The 16309-nt window shown below is 44.2% G+C and overlaps 1 protein-coding gene across 2 annotated transcripts in view; it reads left to right on the top strand.

Moving 5' to 3' along the window:
- Positions 1–337: 337 nt before the first annotated feature.
- Positions 338–16309, top strand: part of LOC119160904 (defensin-like) — a 78566-nt gene continuing 62594 nt past the window's right edge. The window contains exon 1 of one of the 2 annotated variants that reach the window (XR_012888105.1): positions 338–376. Coding sequence is in view for 1 of the 2 variants with exons in the window: in XM_075881880.1 (XP_075737995.1) it covers positions 12158–12188 (31 nt within the window). In the remaining variant the exon portion in view is untranslated. Of the gene's footprint in view, positions 377–12125; positions 12189–16309 lie in introns of those variants that run through there. The other variant, XM_075881880.1, reaches the window with a different exon arrangement.

Genomic DNA, 16309 nt, shown 5'->3' with positions numbered 1-16309 from the left:
AACTGACTACTCTGTCGGCTTCCTTCATCCACATCGCGACCCCTTGACAATATACATTAAAGCCTTGCCCACTAACCTTTAATCTTCAGTTAGGTTGTTCATGGATGATTGCGTCATTTACCGCAATATTCACTCTATTGACTATCATTCTGCTTTTTAAAGAACCTTATTCTAACCTTCAGGTGGTGCCAAGATTGACAAATGTCCCTTTACGCCTCCAAATGTAAGTTAATCTCGTACTGTTGTTTCAGTCACACCATCTTACAAATATCTCAGCGTTCCTTTATCATGGGATTTATCTTGGACTACACACATATATAGCAGCTGTCTCTTCAAAAGCCTCCCAATCTCTCGGCTATCTTCGTAGAAACTTGCGGTAAGCTCCTTCTAACGCACGCGAATCATCATATCTAACTCATGTTCGCCCACAAATGCAGTATGCATCATCGACATGTCACCACAACAAGATTACCTTGTGCGTATGTTGTGAGCCGTCCAAAATAGGACAGCGAGATTCATAGCTGGTAACTACGACTATTGTTCAAGCGTCACCCTAATGAAACAAGACTTTGCATATATGTCACTGGATCAACGCCGCGTCAATTCCATTTTATGTTTATTTCATAGATACATAAGAAGTAATAAATCACGCTGTTTGCCACTTCATCTTCCTCTGCGCACATTTCGACGCATTCACAATGCTCGTTGTTTCATGCGCGTTCATTGTCAAACATGAAGATTGACCTCATCACCATTACCTCGAGACACATATAGCACATTGGAACGGCCTTCCAGATTGCATTGTTTCCATCTCTAATCGTGAAACGTTTTGTGATAACCTGCAGTCATTGCATTTTACTATTATATAACATTGTTGGACCTTGCTGTTTATTATTTCTTTTCTTTGTTTGTTTCTTTGTTCTTTTTTGTTTTTGTCTGTATTTTTGCAGTGCATTTACTTATGCTCCCCTTACCCAATGCCTTTTAATGGGCATGTAAAGTACATTGAATAAACAATTTAACACTACTGGCGTTGAGTATACGCGAACGTAAACTCGTCTAGACCAACCCCGTTTCGGCCTCTATTTTTACATTCACGTCACTGACTGCGCTGCGTTCGAGCACCAGCACCTGTGGCTGCAACGTTTGCATTCACAAGTGCTGTGGTCACACATACTCGACCGTATTCCTTGCTAGTAGCGTAGACAACGCGAATCTTACTTCTGCGAGAGCAACACGTGCTGCCACGTGTAGTGGACTACAATACACTGACAGCCCGTCCCTATAAAGCGATGCACAATTAAATAAACACAAATGAAATTTTCGTTCCTGGTACGGGGGAGTCTCGTTTTCTAAACGAGACGAAGTGTCCCACGAGATGGAATGTCTAATGGGTCACATGACGTGCGAGACTATGTCCAACGAGCCTGAATGTCCAACGGGCCTGAATATCCAACCGAGACTAAATGCCCATCGAGACGGAATGTCTAACCGAGACAGAATGTCCAACGAGACAGAATGCCCATCGAAACGGAATGTCCGCTATTGGATATTCCGTCTCGATGGACATCTCGTCTCGTTGGACATTCAGACCCCAAGCGTTTGATTCACCGGTACATCTATACTATTTGAATTCAATTTAAAAATCGCTTTAACATCAGGGTGCACCGCAGGTATCGCGCTCTTTCGACGCTTCTGAAGATGAAACCTGGTGTGGCTACTTGCACTCAAGCTGGATTTATGTCGATGTGATGGCGTAAATCACTATATCAGTATGTGAAGGCCCATAATTCGATTGACACAGTATGCGCATTCGTCATGCGTTGTAGGGTGCTGTGTAACGTGTCGCCACATAAGTAGAGGGTATATTATATATAGCCATTTGAAATAGTTTTATTTCAGTGCCAGGCCCACGGAAGCTCAAATATCTGATTTCACGCGCAACTGACCCCAGAACACTGGTATGCAGCTGCTTGTATGGCTAGTCACTTGTCACACGAATTTCATCACGGCTCGCGAGTTTCTCAGTGTTTCTCTACTCTCGGGCAGCTGGCTTGTTTAGAAACAAAACATATTCAATTAAATAACTATTCTCTACAAAATGCTCTAAAACTTTACCAGCCTATTCACGTACGAACAGGGAACACAAGACATATATTATGGTAGAAATTTAGGTGTCATGGACGCATGACTCCTTTAGAGGGAGGTGGCCTTCAAACCGCCAAAAATCAAAGTTTAAAGCACCGAAAATTCAAAAAGTAGATTTGACAAAGAATTAAAATTTTAAAATGTTAAAAAATAAACAAAAATCAAGAACATTGAAATGTCGGAACGTCAAAAGCCTTGAATCAAAATAGCTATAGATACAGAGTATTGCTAAGACAAAGGTTCCACGGCCTTGCACGATATGCACACGCTCTCGCCCTCTTTTTCAAGGGCCTTCGCATATGGTTCATGGCTTCTATATATGTATATAACGGGATAAGTCATATCATATCAGAGGGATACCTTGTTTATCGCATTTCATACGAATAAGCTGAATAAGCTCTGTACCATTCAACGTTGACATCCTAAAGCTTGGCCAGAGACGCTGCCAAATGATTTCCACGTAACTCTAGGCTCTTGCTCTCCGAGTGGCGGGGTTGGTCTGTAATCGATCCCTTGACGTTTTTCTTTTTTTAAAACCTAATTTGCTTCCTTTTGAGGAAGTGATAATCCTAAAGAGCATTATGATTGCGTGGATCACAGTTTTCGAGGTAACCGTGGCAGTATTCTACAGGAAGGTCAGTGATCACTTTGGCATGGCACTCTCCTCGCTTCTCACGCCTCCAGTAGTGTATAGAACGTACTTTTTTGTCAAACTCAAAATCGTCTCAGCCTCTTTAATTTCGGCGTTTTTATACGGCCAGTTACGTTCCGTTTGGTTCTTTCCACTCGCCTCTCGCTTGTTGAGCGACATTTGCTGCTGCCGCTAAGGAAGCCGAAGACGAGAACTTTTTATCTGCTGGCACCTTGAGGAAATGACCGCTCCGACATCATCTGGATATAGAGACGTTTATTCGTTTCTCTTCTCCCTCACTGTCCCTGCACCCCTGGTTTTATCCCCTGTCCCCCCCATTCAACCACTCCTACAGTCCAATCAAAACGCACCACTCTTATAGTCCAATCAAAACGCACAGATGTGTCTCTCCTCGCCACAACCTCGAAGACCCACCGCCTCTTGCCCACTCATCGGTTCTCCGCCGTCGCTCGGGTTTCTTTCACACCGGTTCCCGGAATGGTCGATGACGGGTGTTGCCAGGTCGTGGAAAAGCGCCTCCGAGTAAGTTCCCGCGATGCCGGGTTGACAGGCCATCAATACAATTGGCCCATGTGCCAATGCCGTCGCCTCCGCTGATTCTGATTGTCCGGCGGACGCGTACGTGTACCTTCCACGTGTACCGGCCACGTGTACCGGCCACCTGCACCCTGGCTTGGTCTCCTGTAAGGCGCCATAATTGAGCCCGACAGCCGCACGGGAGTTGTCGCGTCCTTTGTGGCCAGCAGACAGTCATCGTCCCGCATTCCGGTGGCCCTGCTTCCTTGTTGGCGAGGGGTCGCCGGCCGCTGGGTGGGTAACATAAGGTATTCGGGGAACGCACGAAGTTCGAGCCCAACACGGCCCTACACCACTAAAATGCGAAAAGTGAGCGCGTTATTAGGGAGTTTTAGAATAGCGCACCGCGAGCCCTTGCGGTGCGGTCACTGCCACTGCGCATGCGTTTGAAGTTTGAAGTTAATTTTATTTCTTTTTGATACAGAAAGAGGAGTAAGAGCTAAAAGCCGTATGGCCTGACAAAGGCTCCTACTCCCATGCGCATTCGGCATGCGTGTATATGTTTGCATGCGATGCCAGTATACAAACAATAGAGCAACCAGAAAAATCAAAACATGCATGTACATAATTGTCACCGCAAATAAAGCATTACAGGTAGACATCATACATGAAAACTCTTCATGAAAACAAACATATCATACAGACACTCTAAGAATATATACCTATACGCATTAAATTGTGAACTTTCAAATTGTAGCACAAACTGCACATGCGGTATACAGGTAGAAAATTAGACAGATATATTTTATTGATAAGTTATCGTGGAATGTAACAGAAAGTTCTTTGTATTTTTTTTAAAGCGGGGTGCATGAAAATCTATATGATTGTTCAATAGCCGGGGTACTTGATACTCAAGGTCCTGACGCCCGTAGTTCGTTCGCATAAGTGGTGGAGTTCTCGTTTGGTGGCGTAATTGATATCGAGGGGGAGAAACGGGCAGGCTACTAACATGGAGCCTGCGCTTTTTTATGTGCAAAAGTAATCTATAATAGTAGATTTGATTAGCTCTGATTAACAAGTGTTTCTCAAAAAGATTGTGTGTGGGTAAATCTCGCGGTCTACCGTGATAGTTTTCGAAAATTGGCATTGCCCTTTTTTGCAGTTTTATTAATTTGTTGTAAATTTTTGCAGTTTTTGTTTCCCATATTAATGCACAATAGCTAAGTTTTGAGTGAAAGAGGGCGTAGTACAATGCCTTCTTTAGTGTTAGTGGTATACGACTACTAATTTTATACATAGAACCTACTACTTTACTGAGGTCACTGCTGAGTTTATTGATATGATTGTCCCAAGAGAGGTTTTCTTGAAACCATACCCCCAAAAACTTTTGCGTTGTTACCTGTTCTATCTGCTCTCCTTTAAATAAAACAGTAATCTTGACAGGCATTGGCTTATTTATTGGTTTAAATATTATATACTAAGTTTTGCTGACATTTAATTGAAGTCAGTTTAGCTTCAGCCAGTCAGATAATAAATCTGAATAATGAATAATTTTTTTCAATTTGTTGTAGGGATGAATTTGAAAAGAAAAGATGGTGTCATCCGCATACATGACTGTGTTCGGTGTAGGTGAAATGCTTGGGAGGTCATTGATGTATATGTTAAATAATACCGGGCCAAGTATGGATCCCTGCGGTACGCCAGTCTGTACTCTAAGATATGGAGAGGTCACCTGATTTAATGAAACATACTGAAAACGATCCGTTAAGTAGCTTCGCATGAGATCTAACGTTGTACCACGTATCCCATAGCTATAAAGTTTAGATAACAGTATTTTACGATTCACACTGTGGAATGCTTTACGGAGGTCAACGAATAAACCAACCGTGTATAAACGATTTTCAATGTTTTGTAGTATTTTATGTTTTATTTTGAGGAGTGCATCCTCACATGATTTATTTTTCCGAAATCCGTAGAGATATGCACTAATTATAGCATACTTATTTAAAAAACCTTCCAGTCATGAACTAATAACAACCTCAAAAAGTTTTGAGAAGAGTGGTAGTATGGAAATAGGTCGGAAATTGTTTACAGAACTGTCTGCACCCCCTTTGTGAATTGGAGAGACACGGGCTATTTTAAGTTTGCTTGGAAAAATTCTGCATTCGAACATTCCATTGATAATATGGGCTATAGATATGATATCCGATACATATTTTATGGGAGATGCCAGTATACCGTCAAATCCTGCAGCTGCATTGCATTTAAAACTACTGATTACCTTTTCAACTTCACCTGCAGTCGTAGGAAATAATACAAAAGAATTTGGTACAGATTGTTTCGTTACACCGAGTCTTACATACTCGGGATTTTCAAAGGAATTGCTGTTACAGCATTCAACAAAGTGAGTATTTAGGGCACTGGCAGCTTCACCGTCAGTAAGAGCACCATTTACCGAAGATATTCGTACGTTTTTACAAGTAGCATTCGCTCCAGACAACTTCTTAATTTTTAGCCATTTTTTTTTGGATTCGTATATATACGCGAGAAAACCCTTTCGTAATATTTTTCCTTCGCTTTTCTTAGCTCTGAATTTACTTGGTTACGATAAGTCTTAAATTTGGATTATTGATTAATATTCCGTGTTTTAATGAATGTGTGGTACATTTGATTTTTTCTTTTGATTTTTGTGATAAGCGCAGCATTAACCCATCGTTTCCTAATTTTTTTAGATCGTTTTGTAACACTGTGTTGCGGAAAGGCTTTATCGTAACTAGCAATCATTTTATCGCCAAAAAATGAATTGTGTGCCTTATTTGGGTCACTTTCAAGCAGTTCAGATTCCCAGATTATTTCGCTAATAAGTGAGCAAAATAGGGCTATCGTCGTTTCATCAATGACACGATAGGAAAAGGTGCTACGCTTGAATTTCTCGGAGCAGGGCAGAAAACAGAAAATTGGAAGATTATCACTTATGTCGGCGGACATGACACCAGCAGCCACAGTAGGAGCATGTACATTGGTGATACAAACATCCAACAGGGTGGCACTAGAAGCGGTCACTCGTGTTTGCAGGGTTATCATATTCGAGCATGCGTAAGAGTATACATCCACTGCTTATATTCTCTAGTTGTTGCATTTTCGGCCATCATATCTATGATCGTATCACCTAGTACGGCGAACATTTTGCCTGTTTCGCTGAGGTAAGATAGAAGTTTATCCATATAGGAAAAGAAATCCTTTTTGTTTCCGCAAGGTGGCCTGTAGAGTACTGAAAGTGTTACTGTTTTACTGCGTCGTAATGCGAGTCGGCGTTCGCGTTCGCGGACCGCACGCGAAAAATCCGAAATTGCGCGCGGTGATGGCGGCCTGCATGTGGCCCGCAAGCGCTGGTTTCGAGGCTGCGGTGTCACTGCGATCGTGCATTGCGGATCGCAGCAGGGCAAACGCTATTCTAAAACTCAAATGGCTCCCGCTACGCCCGCAGCGCGCGCAGCGCTTGCAAACGGTATTCTAAAACTCCCTATTACCTCTTTTCATTTTCCGTCTTTGCGGCACAGTTTGTGACGCCATGGAGCTATTTGTTCACATGACATCAAGATAAAATAAGCTCACGATAGTTAGATGTACGAGAAGTATTTGTTGTGAATTCTCGTCTGTTTTGCTATGCAGTCGCATGCCCTGCTTTCTTGTCACGCGTCACTATCGAGCGCGATAAAATGGTTTCACTTCGTTTTCTGCGTCTGAGGCAGCGCAAGCGGTGATAACAGCGTATGTTCGAAAAGCACGAAATGCTGACTAGTTCCAACATTAGTGACATTCCACGTGTTTTCTGAAGAAACAAGTGGCGAGGACAAGATAGCGTTAGTGGGAAAGATAGTGAAAGTGGGAGGGAAACTGCTGTCTCGCCTTTGCACTCGGTGGGTTAAGGGCCCTTCAACTCCAATGCCTAACTGTGGTCGGTGGCCTTGAGTGGAGGCAAGCGAAAAGTGCGCCGTCACAAAAAAGTTCCAATGGATGCCAAGAAAAATTGTGGTTCGAGTCGGAATGAATAAACGTTTGTAAACACAGCTAGCCCTTGAAAACGCAGTGCTTGAAACTCCTTCAGAAAAAGCCTATCCAGTCGTCATGTCAGACAAAGAGGCACGTTAATAGATGTAACATTACGTGGCCGAAGTGTGTATAAAAGCACCGGATATCACATAATGCGAACTGCGCAATGGGTGTGGTGTTTAAAGGTGGCAGCTCATTACGGAGGGATCAGCGACAATTCATCATCAGGCGCGTAATTGAGTTACAGTTAAAAGTGCGCAGAAAATCGGTTGCCGCGCACTCGGGAGCATGCGCCGGGAAGCATGGTTGTCTCTTTGCGGAAGTCGGCGGCGAGGAGGTGAACGGCGCTGAACCGTGCTCCCTATATACGGCTTGCAGAAATATGCGTCGTCCTTATCCCCCGAAATCATTCACTGCTACCGCAGAAGATGGATGGATAGCTATGTGGCGTTTAACGTCTCGAAACCACCATATGATTATCTGATACGCCGTAGTGGAGGGCTCCGAAAATTTCGACCACCTGAGGTCTTTAACGGGCACCCAAATCTGAGCACACGGACCTACTGCATTTCCGCCTCCATCGAAAATGCAGCCGCCGCAGCCGGGATACGATCCCGCCAGCTGCGGGTCAGCAGCCGAGTACCTTAGCCACTAGAACACCGTGGCGGGGCGGCAAAGTAGGCTTTAAGCGCGTAGAAATAACTAGAAAGAGGTTATCTGATTGGTGGCTACAATCAAGGCACGAGTGGAAATTAACTTTTTGACAGCAAATGCCAGTCCTTAACTTCAATATTTACAATGGAAAGAAAGAAAAATCTAGTGTTTGTTCACTAAGTATTACGGCAAAGTAGCGTTAGCAGCCGGCCGATCTAAGGGGCACAGCCATATCAATCCATCCAACTGTTTTAAAGGGGATGTAAGAATACTGCGCTCAGACATTCAACTAGATATCCCCGCACATGCACTAATATAACAAAATGTCTTGCACAGGAAACCGTGTCGAAAAGACGCAAATGTTTATTGAGCACTCACTCAATATTTCATTATGAGTAGAAAATGACATGCAGTATACCAATTTGCACTTAGAAAACTTTCGTATTCGCAGTCTGCAAACGTATTTGCGTAGAATCTTTTCTCTGTCTTCCTATCGTTTTTCTTATTTTTTTTCTTTCTCATTTCCTCTATTTCTTCTCAATATTTTTCCTTTTTTTCTTTCTAAATATTCATATATCTTTCCTTTTCTATCTCACTCCGCAGTGATTCTCAGCCCCTTTTGTCTAACGTTTGCTTAGATATCTTCCTATTTATTCTCTCTCAATCTATACTAGTTCTTCCTTTCGAGTTTCTCTTCTCCTCAACGTAACTTTCCTTCCCCACCTTCTTGCTATATACGAGGCATGCTACGCTTTTGCATGCAGGCATGCTAGAGACAAACGTATGTTCATTACTTTCCTCGACAGCCGGATCATTTGGATGGCCACTCAACTAACAGCAGGTAAAAAAAAAAAAATAAGTCAGCCGGAACGGTATATTGCGTTGGCGAGCTGTTTACGTTTGCTGCTGTTTTACTGTATTAGATAAGGTTTGTTACTTAATGTATTCGCTCTATAGAGTTCAATGCGAATTATTCAGTGCTCTGTGTTTGTCGTTGTGCCGCTATACGAACAGAATGAACATGTTACCTATGTGTGTTGAATAAATACCAAAAAAATGAATCCTTTCCAAGTGCCTTCGTGCGTTGAATAAATACCGAAAAGGTAAAAAAAAAACTCGATAGTCGAGTGGTTACAAACTAGTTTACCCACGTTCCAACGTGGCTATAGGCACGTTCGAAACTTGCCGACTTCTTTTATTTTTTTTTTTGCACAAAGAATTTTTCTGTCTCTAAGATTTCTTTATTTCGTATATTTGTTTCTTTCTCTCTGTGTGAGTCATCTTGCCCGTCAGTGTAATTGCATTCCACATCGCACAAACGAGCGCGCTTGTTCTGGGAGTGAAGTGAACCCGGGCGAGGACAGCGCGTTCTAGTTCATGATAAGGATAACTTGCTTTCAATATATCTGACACACGGCAGGCCTTGAACACTGTTAATAGTTTCTGGGGTTGTACGTCCCAAAACCACGTTATGACTGTGAGAGACGTAGGAAGGCTCCAGAAATTTCGGCATCACAGAGTATGTGTAAGTACACGATCGATCGGTATGTGGGGTTTAACGTCCCAAAACCACTATATGATTATAAGAGACGCCGTAGTGGAGGGCTCCGGAAATTTCGACCACCTGGGGTTCTTTAACGTGTACCCAAATCTGAGCACACGGGCCTACAACATGTGTTAGTACACGGGCCTCTACCGTGTAGCCAAAATACGACCGCTGCGGCCAGGATTAAAGCCGCGGGTCAGCAGCTGAACGCCTTATCCAGTGCTTCACCATGGCGGATTCGTAACAGCTCTGTTGTAAAATCAGAATAGCTTTTCCTCTTTCACGGTCTCGGCGTTTCACGCTTCCTTGCGCCCACGGTGGTCACCTTGAAGTGAAAACCAGCGTGCATCAGTCACATGCATTTTTTGCCCTTCACGCGGTCGCCGATCCTCTCTGAACTGCATGATGTGCCGCTATTTTGCACGTTTTTGAACTGCATGATGTGCCGCTATTTTGCAAGTAACGCTGTTCCCTCTGCAGGCGTAACAGCTCCACCGATCCTATAAATTGAATGGTGGCGTTCCTCCAAAAAAATATCCAGTTCCTACAACACCGTTCCGTACAACACTGAGCTAAACTATAGTATCGAATGCATTTCGACATTTATGGCACGATTGTATTTGAATAATTAGTAAACACAAAAAATGGTTAGGTACATTCCGCCATTTGTATGACGCCTTTGGGAATCCACCAACCACATCTTATTTGAGGAAAACCTTATAGTTCAGTCCGATAATATAGAACGATCTAATTACCGGCCTGTCTTATCTTAATTGTCGTTTAAGGATCGTTCGTAATTATAATACATTAAACTTTTGGTGGCGCTGTAAGGTACTGAATTTTAAGGTCCCTAGATGAAACAATTTTTCAAGGTAGCGACACCTTTCCCTTTCCTCCTGACGTTCCTTGAGCACTATACCCTCTAGAAGGTTCAACATTTTCGTAAAAAAGCGATTGTTCGGGTTCAGTTGCCACGGTAAATAAATGTTATTCAAACAAAACGGAAGGAAATGAGTCGTGGAATGAATGGTTACCTATATATGAACATAAGCGGTACACAATACAAGAGCGAGCGGCATGTGCGTTGCTCAACTGACAACGTTGTGCGGTTCAATATTTATCCATGGCATTTCGCGTCGCACGTCCTAGTTCGTCCATTTACAACGTGTCCAGTTGTCCGAAAGATTTTTCTTCGTACTGTGATAAAGTGAACGCGCTTTTTGCAGAATCCTGTCAATAACCATACGGCGTAACGTTGTGACGACTGTTTATAGCCGGCTTGTGCACATGCGAGAAAAAACCACGACGAGACTAATAGGAATGCTTGACTAGCACCACTGCACGGACATTTTTTTTTACTTACTGAATTTTCGCTGACAACCAGCTACACCGATGGCGAAACGAATCTCCCTCTTTGCCTCAACGTAGAGCCGCCAAATTTTTAACTATCATGAGCGTCGTACGGTGGAGCCAAGTTGCAATCAGGGCGAGATTAAGCGCATGACCATGAAGCGCGCTCAGCTGGGGCCATCGTTGATTAATTGATTGATTTATATCCGTGTTGAAAATCCTGGGTTGGTGGATGCTGGAATCGTTGGTGGATATGGTGGAAAGATTAGTGGATATGGTGGAAATATCAGTGGATATGGTGGAAACTGTAGTGGGCATAATGGCTGATGGCGAAGAGAGTGGCATAAATGGTGGCAGATAATGGTGGTGGTGGTGAGCCAATTGTGGTGACGGTGGAAAATGCCGGCTCATGGTGGCGAGGCAAAGCGCGATTGGTGGAAGGCTTGGTGAGCAAGGTGGATGACGGTGGCATGATGGAAGCTTGGTGGATGATGATGGCATGATGAAAAGCACAGAACAGTATGCTAAATCACTTATTTATAGTGTTTCATTCTTGAATGCGCAGAGATTTATGTTTACGGTCAAAAGAAACCAACGCTGCTCATTACGCTTTCTAGCACGTTTTTTTTTTTATTCCTGCGGTGTCAACAACGCTTCAATTTTTGTGGAGCATAGATTATGCGGCCGAGAATATGTTTACATTTCGCGCACGTACTTACATCAGTTCGACACCCACGATGTGTTTCTTTGTTGCGATGTTTAGAAGACTAAAATTGTTACTGTCAACTTGACAGTAACTGTTTTACATCGGCCAGCAGTTGTCGACCAATAAATGGGCTCCAGTTCGGAATCGCCCCTGTCAATGTTAGAGCAGAACACAGTGGTCCCTCGATGTCGCCACGCTAGAAACGCAATTCTCGTAATTCTTGCACACTCTATTGTTTGAGCCGTACTTTTAAGTTAATAAAGTGCGTGCGAATATGCATAAACTTTCACTTTCGACATGCGTCGAGAATAGTCCCAGCGAATTTGATTTTTACCTCTCTGTTCAACCATGATTTCCATCAGAGGTTAGTCATACCGACCGAGCCCGTACAAGTGTTTTCAGCGCTTCTGGGTTTCAGAATAGACAATTTTGACGAGTAAAAATGACAATACAGCACAGATGTGGCATCATTTACCCTAAATGAAGCCTTTTTTATCGTAGACGGTGACCGTGCAAGAAGCGACAAACATCAATGCGACGCACTTGCAGCACTTCCACCAAAGGTACGCCTCCCAACACCTACAGCCGCCGGTCGCACTCGCCGGCACTTCACTGGCTCTTATGCGAGAACATAGACACGTCAATTTGCATGCTTACTGAACTAATATGATATAATAATGTTTCTGGCGCACCGCATTCGTTTTGGCCAAGCCGTTATGTAGTTGTTCCTAACCTCAGAGCAACAGCGGTGCGCTGGCACGACTGCGCTCTGCGTTACGCGAAAAACACCAGAATCAATTGTGTGGGATATATCTAATGAGCATAGAAGCGTCTAAAGCCTGAACTAATATCGCTCTTTGGAAGGACCGAGAAACGGATAATAAACTTGGCAGTAACCGCCGATAAACTCTACCTGCTCCTTAGTCCACTGAGTTGTTTTTTTTTCTCCTTGCGGTTGTAAATTTTAACAAATACATAGCGCGGTTTTCATTATTGCAGTGGCAATTGTTACAGGAAGCAGTTGTTCGTGTTTATCAAATGTGCAAACTTTAGCAGATGCAGATCCCGTCCCTCCCGAGTAAACAACAAACAGAACTGAAGTTAGTGACTTCCTTAGTTAACTACCACTTTAACGCTGACATCGCCATCTGTCGGCGGGCCGCAATAGTGTGCTCAGTTTAGAGTTCGGAGGTGGCACGTTCGATCCCCGCTGTTGCAACTTTTTTTGTGTGGGTGCTTTCTACATCGTTTTTATACAATTATTTTTATTATTTTTTGTGGCAGCTTGTCACGGTGGTTCTGACGCTGCTTCGCGCTCCAGCATTGCCAGCTGGAGCACGCCATCCACCATCCGATCCAACATACACCATGTGCCACCAACATTTCCAGCGCCATAATCCACCAAAATGGTGGATGGTGGAATCCACCATTCCTATGGTGGACGTTTCTTCAATAGGGTATGTGAGGTTTAACGTCCCAAAACCACTATATGATTATGAGAGACGCCGTAGTGGAGGGTTCCGGAAATTTCGACCTCCTAGGGTTCTCTATTGTGCACCCAAATCTGAGCACACGGACCTACAACATTTCCACCTCCGTCGAAAATGCGGCCCCCCGCAGCTGGGATTCGATCCCGCGACCTGGGGCCATCGTGTGCTCAGCTTTTCCGTCGTGAGAACGTCACCCTCCATTCAGACGAATAGGCAGTGAATCTTGCCCGAATCTTATATTCCGAAGATCAGCAAGCAACCGAGAAAATGAAATCCGCACGGATACGTCATACGCCCACACGCATGAAATAAGCTGACAAATGCGGATCGCCTGACGTGATGTCAATCAAAGAACATGTTTTCACGGAGGTATAGCCAAGCAGCCGATGAACCTAACTGAGCGTGTTTCGTGGGCATGCGCTTAATCTCACCCTGATTTTCAACTTCGCGCCGTCGTACGGAGCTGACGGAAGAAGGTGTCGGTGCTCACGCACGATAGATAAACTTGGGTGGCTGTACCATAAGCGCCGACGAGACGCGCCGCCGAACGGAATACGCGCCCTGTGGGGGACCAGCGCTGGATAGGTGGCGCGCCGAAAAAGAGCACCTGACGGAAACTCGCGACACAACTCAGCTGCTCGCGCCCAGACGACCGGCTGCAATGTATCACTCGGAGAGCATGCGCATGCACCGCTGCCTTGTTTCATTTCGGAAAGAACAGTTTGAAAAGCCATTGGGCCAGTAATGCTACACTGTGGTTAAGAGAAATAACTTGGTCTGAAGGCTACTCTCAAATGAAAAACACTAAAAAACGGAGAGAAGCCATGTAAAGCGGATGGCGTCTATACATATGGTATCGAAGGCACAGTGCTGTGCTATTAGGATCATGATGATGATGCCTCCACTATGGCTCTTGCCCACTCAGGGGGATGATGACAACTCCCTCGTCCTCATTTTATGGTTGCGTGCTGGTTTTTGGGCTAATGCTAGTACTGGCTGGCATGCCCCCATTGATAATTCCATGCTTCGATGACACCACGCTGCCAAAACCTGCACTAAAACAAAACGAAAGCGGGGTAAGTGGTAACTGCGTCATTTTTTTTTGCATCATTTGTACGCCCTGTCCGCGGTATGCATGCACGCGTGGACGTTGATGAAGCAAACCACCATGGCAGCGTAGCACGTGTGGTGTCACGCTGCTATTCTTGAGGGTGCGGGATTGATTAGCGACCATGGAAGCTGTACTTCGATGGAGGTGAAACATGAAAAAAACACCCATGAACCTATTTATATATGTGCGCATTGGAGAACCCGGAGTGGTCACAATCTTGATACGCCCACTACAGCGTTCCTCCAAATGATGTCATGTTTGGCACATGAAATCCTTGTAATTATCGATGTTCAACAGACACCTTAATTTTAGGCCAACACAGGCAAGCGGGGAAACTTAAACTGTGTCTTAGGCGAACTAAACGACGAGTAAAAATCGAAGACATTTGATACTTCTCTATAGCAAGGCAAAAATTTATATGTTACTTAGTTATGGCAGCCAGTGAGAAAAACGCTTACCGCATAGGCTGACTCCAGAAATTAGACTAAGCTTCGAGTAGTCCGCTGTTTTGTTCGTAACAAGAACCCCATCTTCTGAACAAACTAAGGTAAACAGAGGCATCTCGACATCGGGTGTTCGCCGCGATAGTATCTTTTATAACAGCTTAGAGGCGTCGGTGACCGTGGCCCCATACAAGTTTTGTGGGCAAGGCAGCTTTCTTTTACACGCAACTGTTTACAATTCACGTGGTGTCATCCGATGAAGTTTGGTGGTGGTGGTCAGATGAATGGACGCATGGACACTCTGTTAGTCCTCAAGTGCATGACTCTAAGCTCCGCGGGGCAAATACAAAAAAAAAAGAAGTTTACATATGCCGTATGTTGCATAACACACTCGTTTTATTTCCGGCAAAACGCCGCTTAAACTCGACTGTTTGGCCTCATGGTTTCTACTGGTGGCTGTCCTCGTCGTCGAATATATATAGCAGGCACGCGCAATTCGGTTTAAAAACGAGCCTGACAGCACTATAAAGGAGAGCGAGAGATAACTTTGCTCGCCTGACCACTTGGATCCAACGCCGCCTCCCCTTTCTACGTCCTCCCTTTCCCCTATTTGTCCTTCCTCTTTTTATATACTACTGCACTTGAATACGCAGTAGCACCGCCAACGTTCTTTAAATTATTTACGGTGATGTGCGCATGCACCACATGTACTAGCCGCCACTCTAGTCTGCGGGAGCAGCCGAGAAGTGCGCGCTCACACTGCCAGGGCGGTCGTGGAAACTCCAGCGCTGATTCCCTATAGTGCCACAGCCCTTATCGCGGACACCTCCATAGCATTGCTTCAACATGACGAGTTGCGTATTGATAACAGTGTAATAATTTTACAGCAAGGATCTACCCGCATGACCACCTTGATGAATGTGCTCCCTTCGCAGCCGGCGTAAGGCAAGGTAGATCTTTATGCGCAACGGACTTGGAGTGGTATAAGAAAGTAAAACGGCTATTCTGGACGAATACACAAAGAAAAACATACTTACATAAGAAGCGGACACTCCCGTAGGGCCCTACGGCCAAGCTACTGCGCTGCTTTCAGTGCCACGAGTGGTTGGTCAGGCACGATAATGTCTTCAGCATAAATAAAATAACAAAAAAAATTTTTACCAATGCTGGTACTTGAACCCGTACCCTCATGCTTCGAAAGCGAAAGCCTTTACCACTAGGCAGCACACCCATACTTCCATAAAGGGAATACATGTACAGCACATTTGAACCACATGAACGTACACCCTTTGCGCAAAAACAAATGCTAAAAGACGACACTTTCTAGTCAAATTTTAATGATTTTTGTGGTAAAGCATTGAACGACCTCAGCGTGACATGATTTAGAGCAGATATAGAAAATTGCATAAACCGATAAAATTTTTTTCTTGCAAAAAATTTGATGCCAAACGTGGGTTTTGATTGTCCACCTGAGCCGGCTATTACATGTCTTGACAAAGGAATAGAAGCGAACATGGGTACGTTATCTAGCAGTTGGTAGGACTCTTTCTTAATCGGCCATGAAAAGGCTCGATTGGGCACTCCTTATATAGTATATTTTTTTACTGGAATACTGGCCTGCAGAAGATGGGGCTGCACAC

This window comes from Rhipicephalus microplus, chromosome X (genome assembly GCF_043290135.1).
Source record: "Rhipicephalus microplus isolate Deutch F79 chromosome X, USDA_Rmic, whole genome shotgun sequence".
NCBI classification, from domain to species: domain Eukaryota; kingdom Metazoa; phylum Arthropoda; class Arachnida; order Ixodida; family Ixodidae; genus Rhipicephalus; species Rhipicephalus microplus.
The sequence above is the reverse complement of the archived record's forward strand: the minus strand, read 5'-3'. Positions and strand labels throughout refer to the sequence as shown.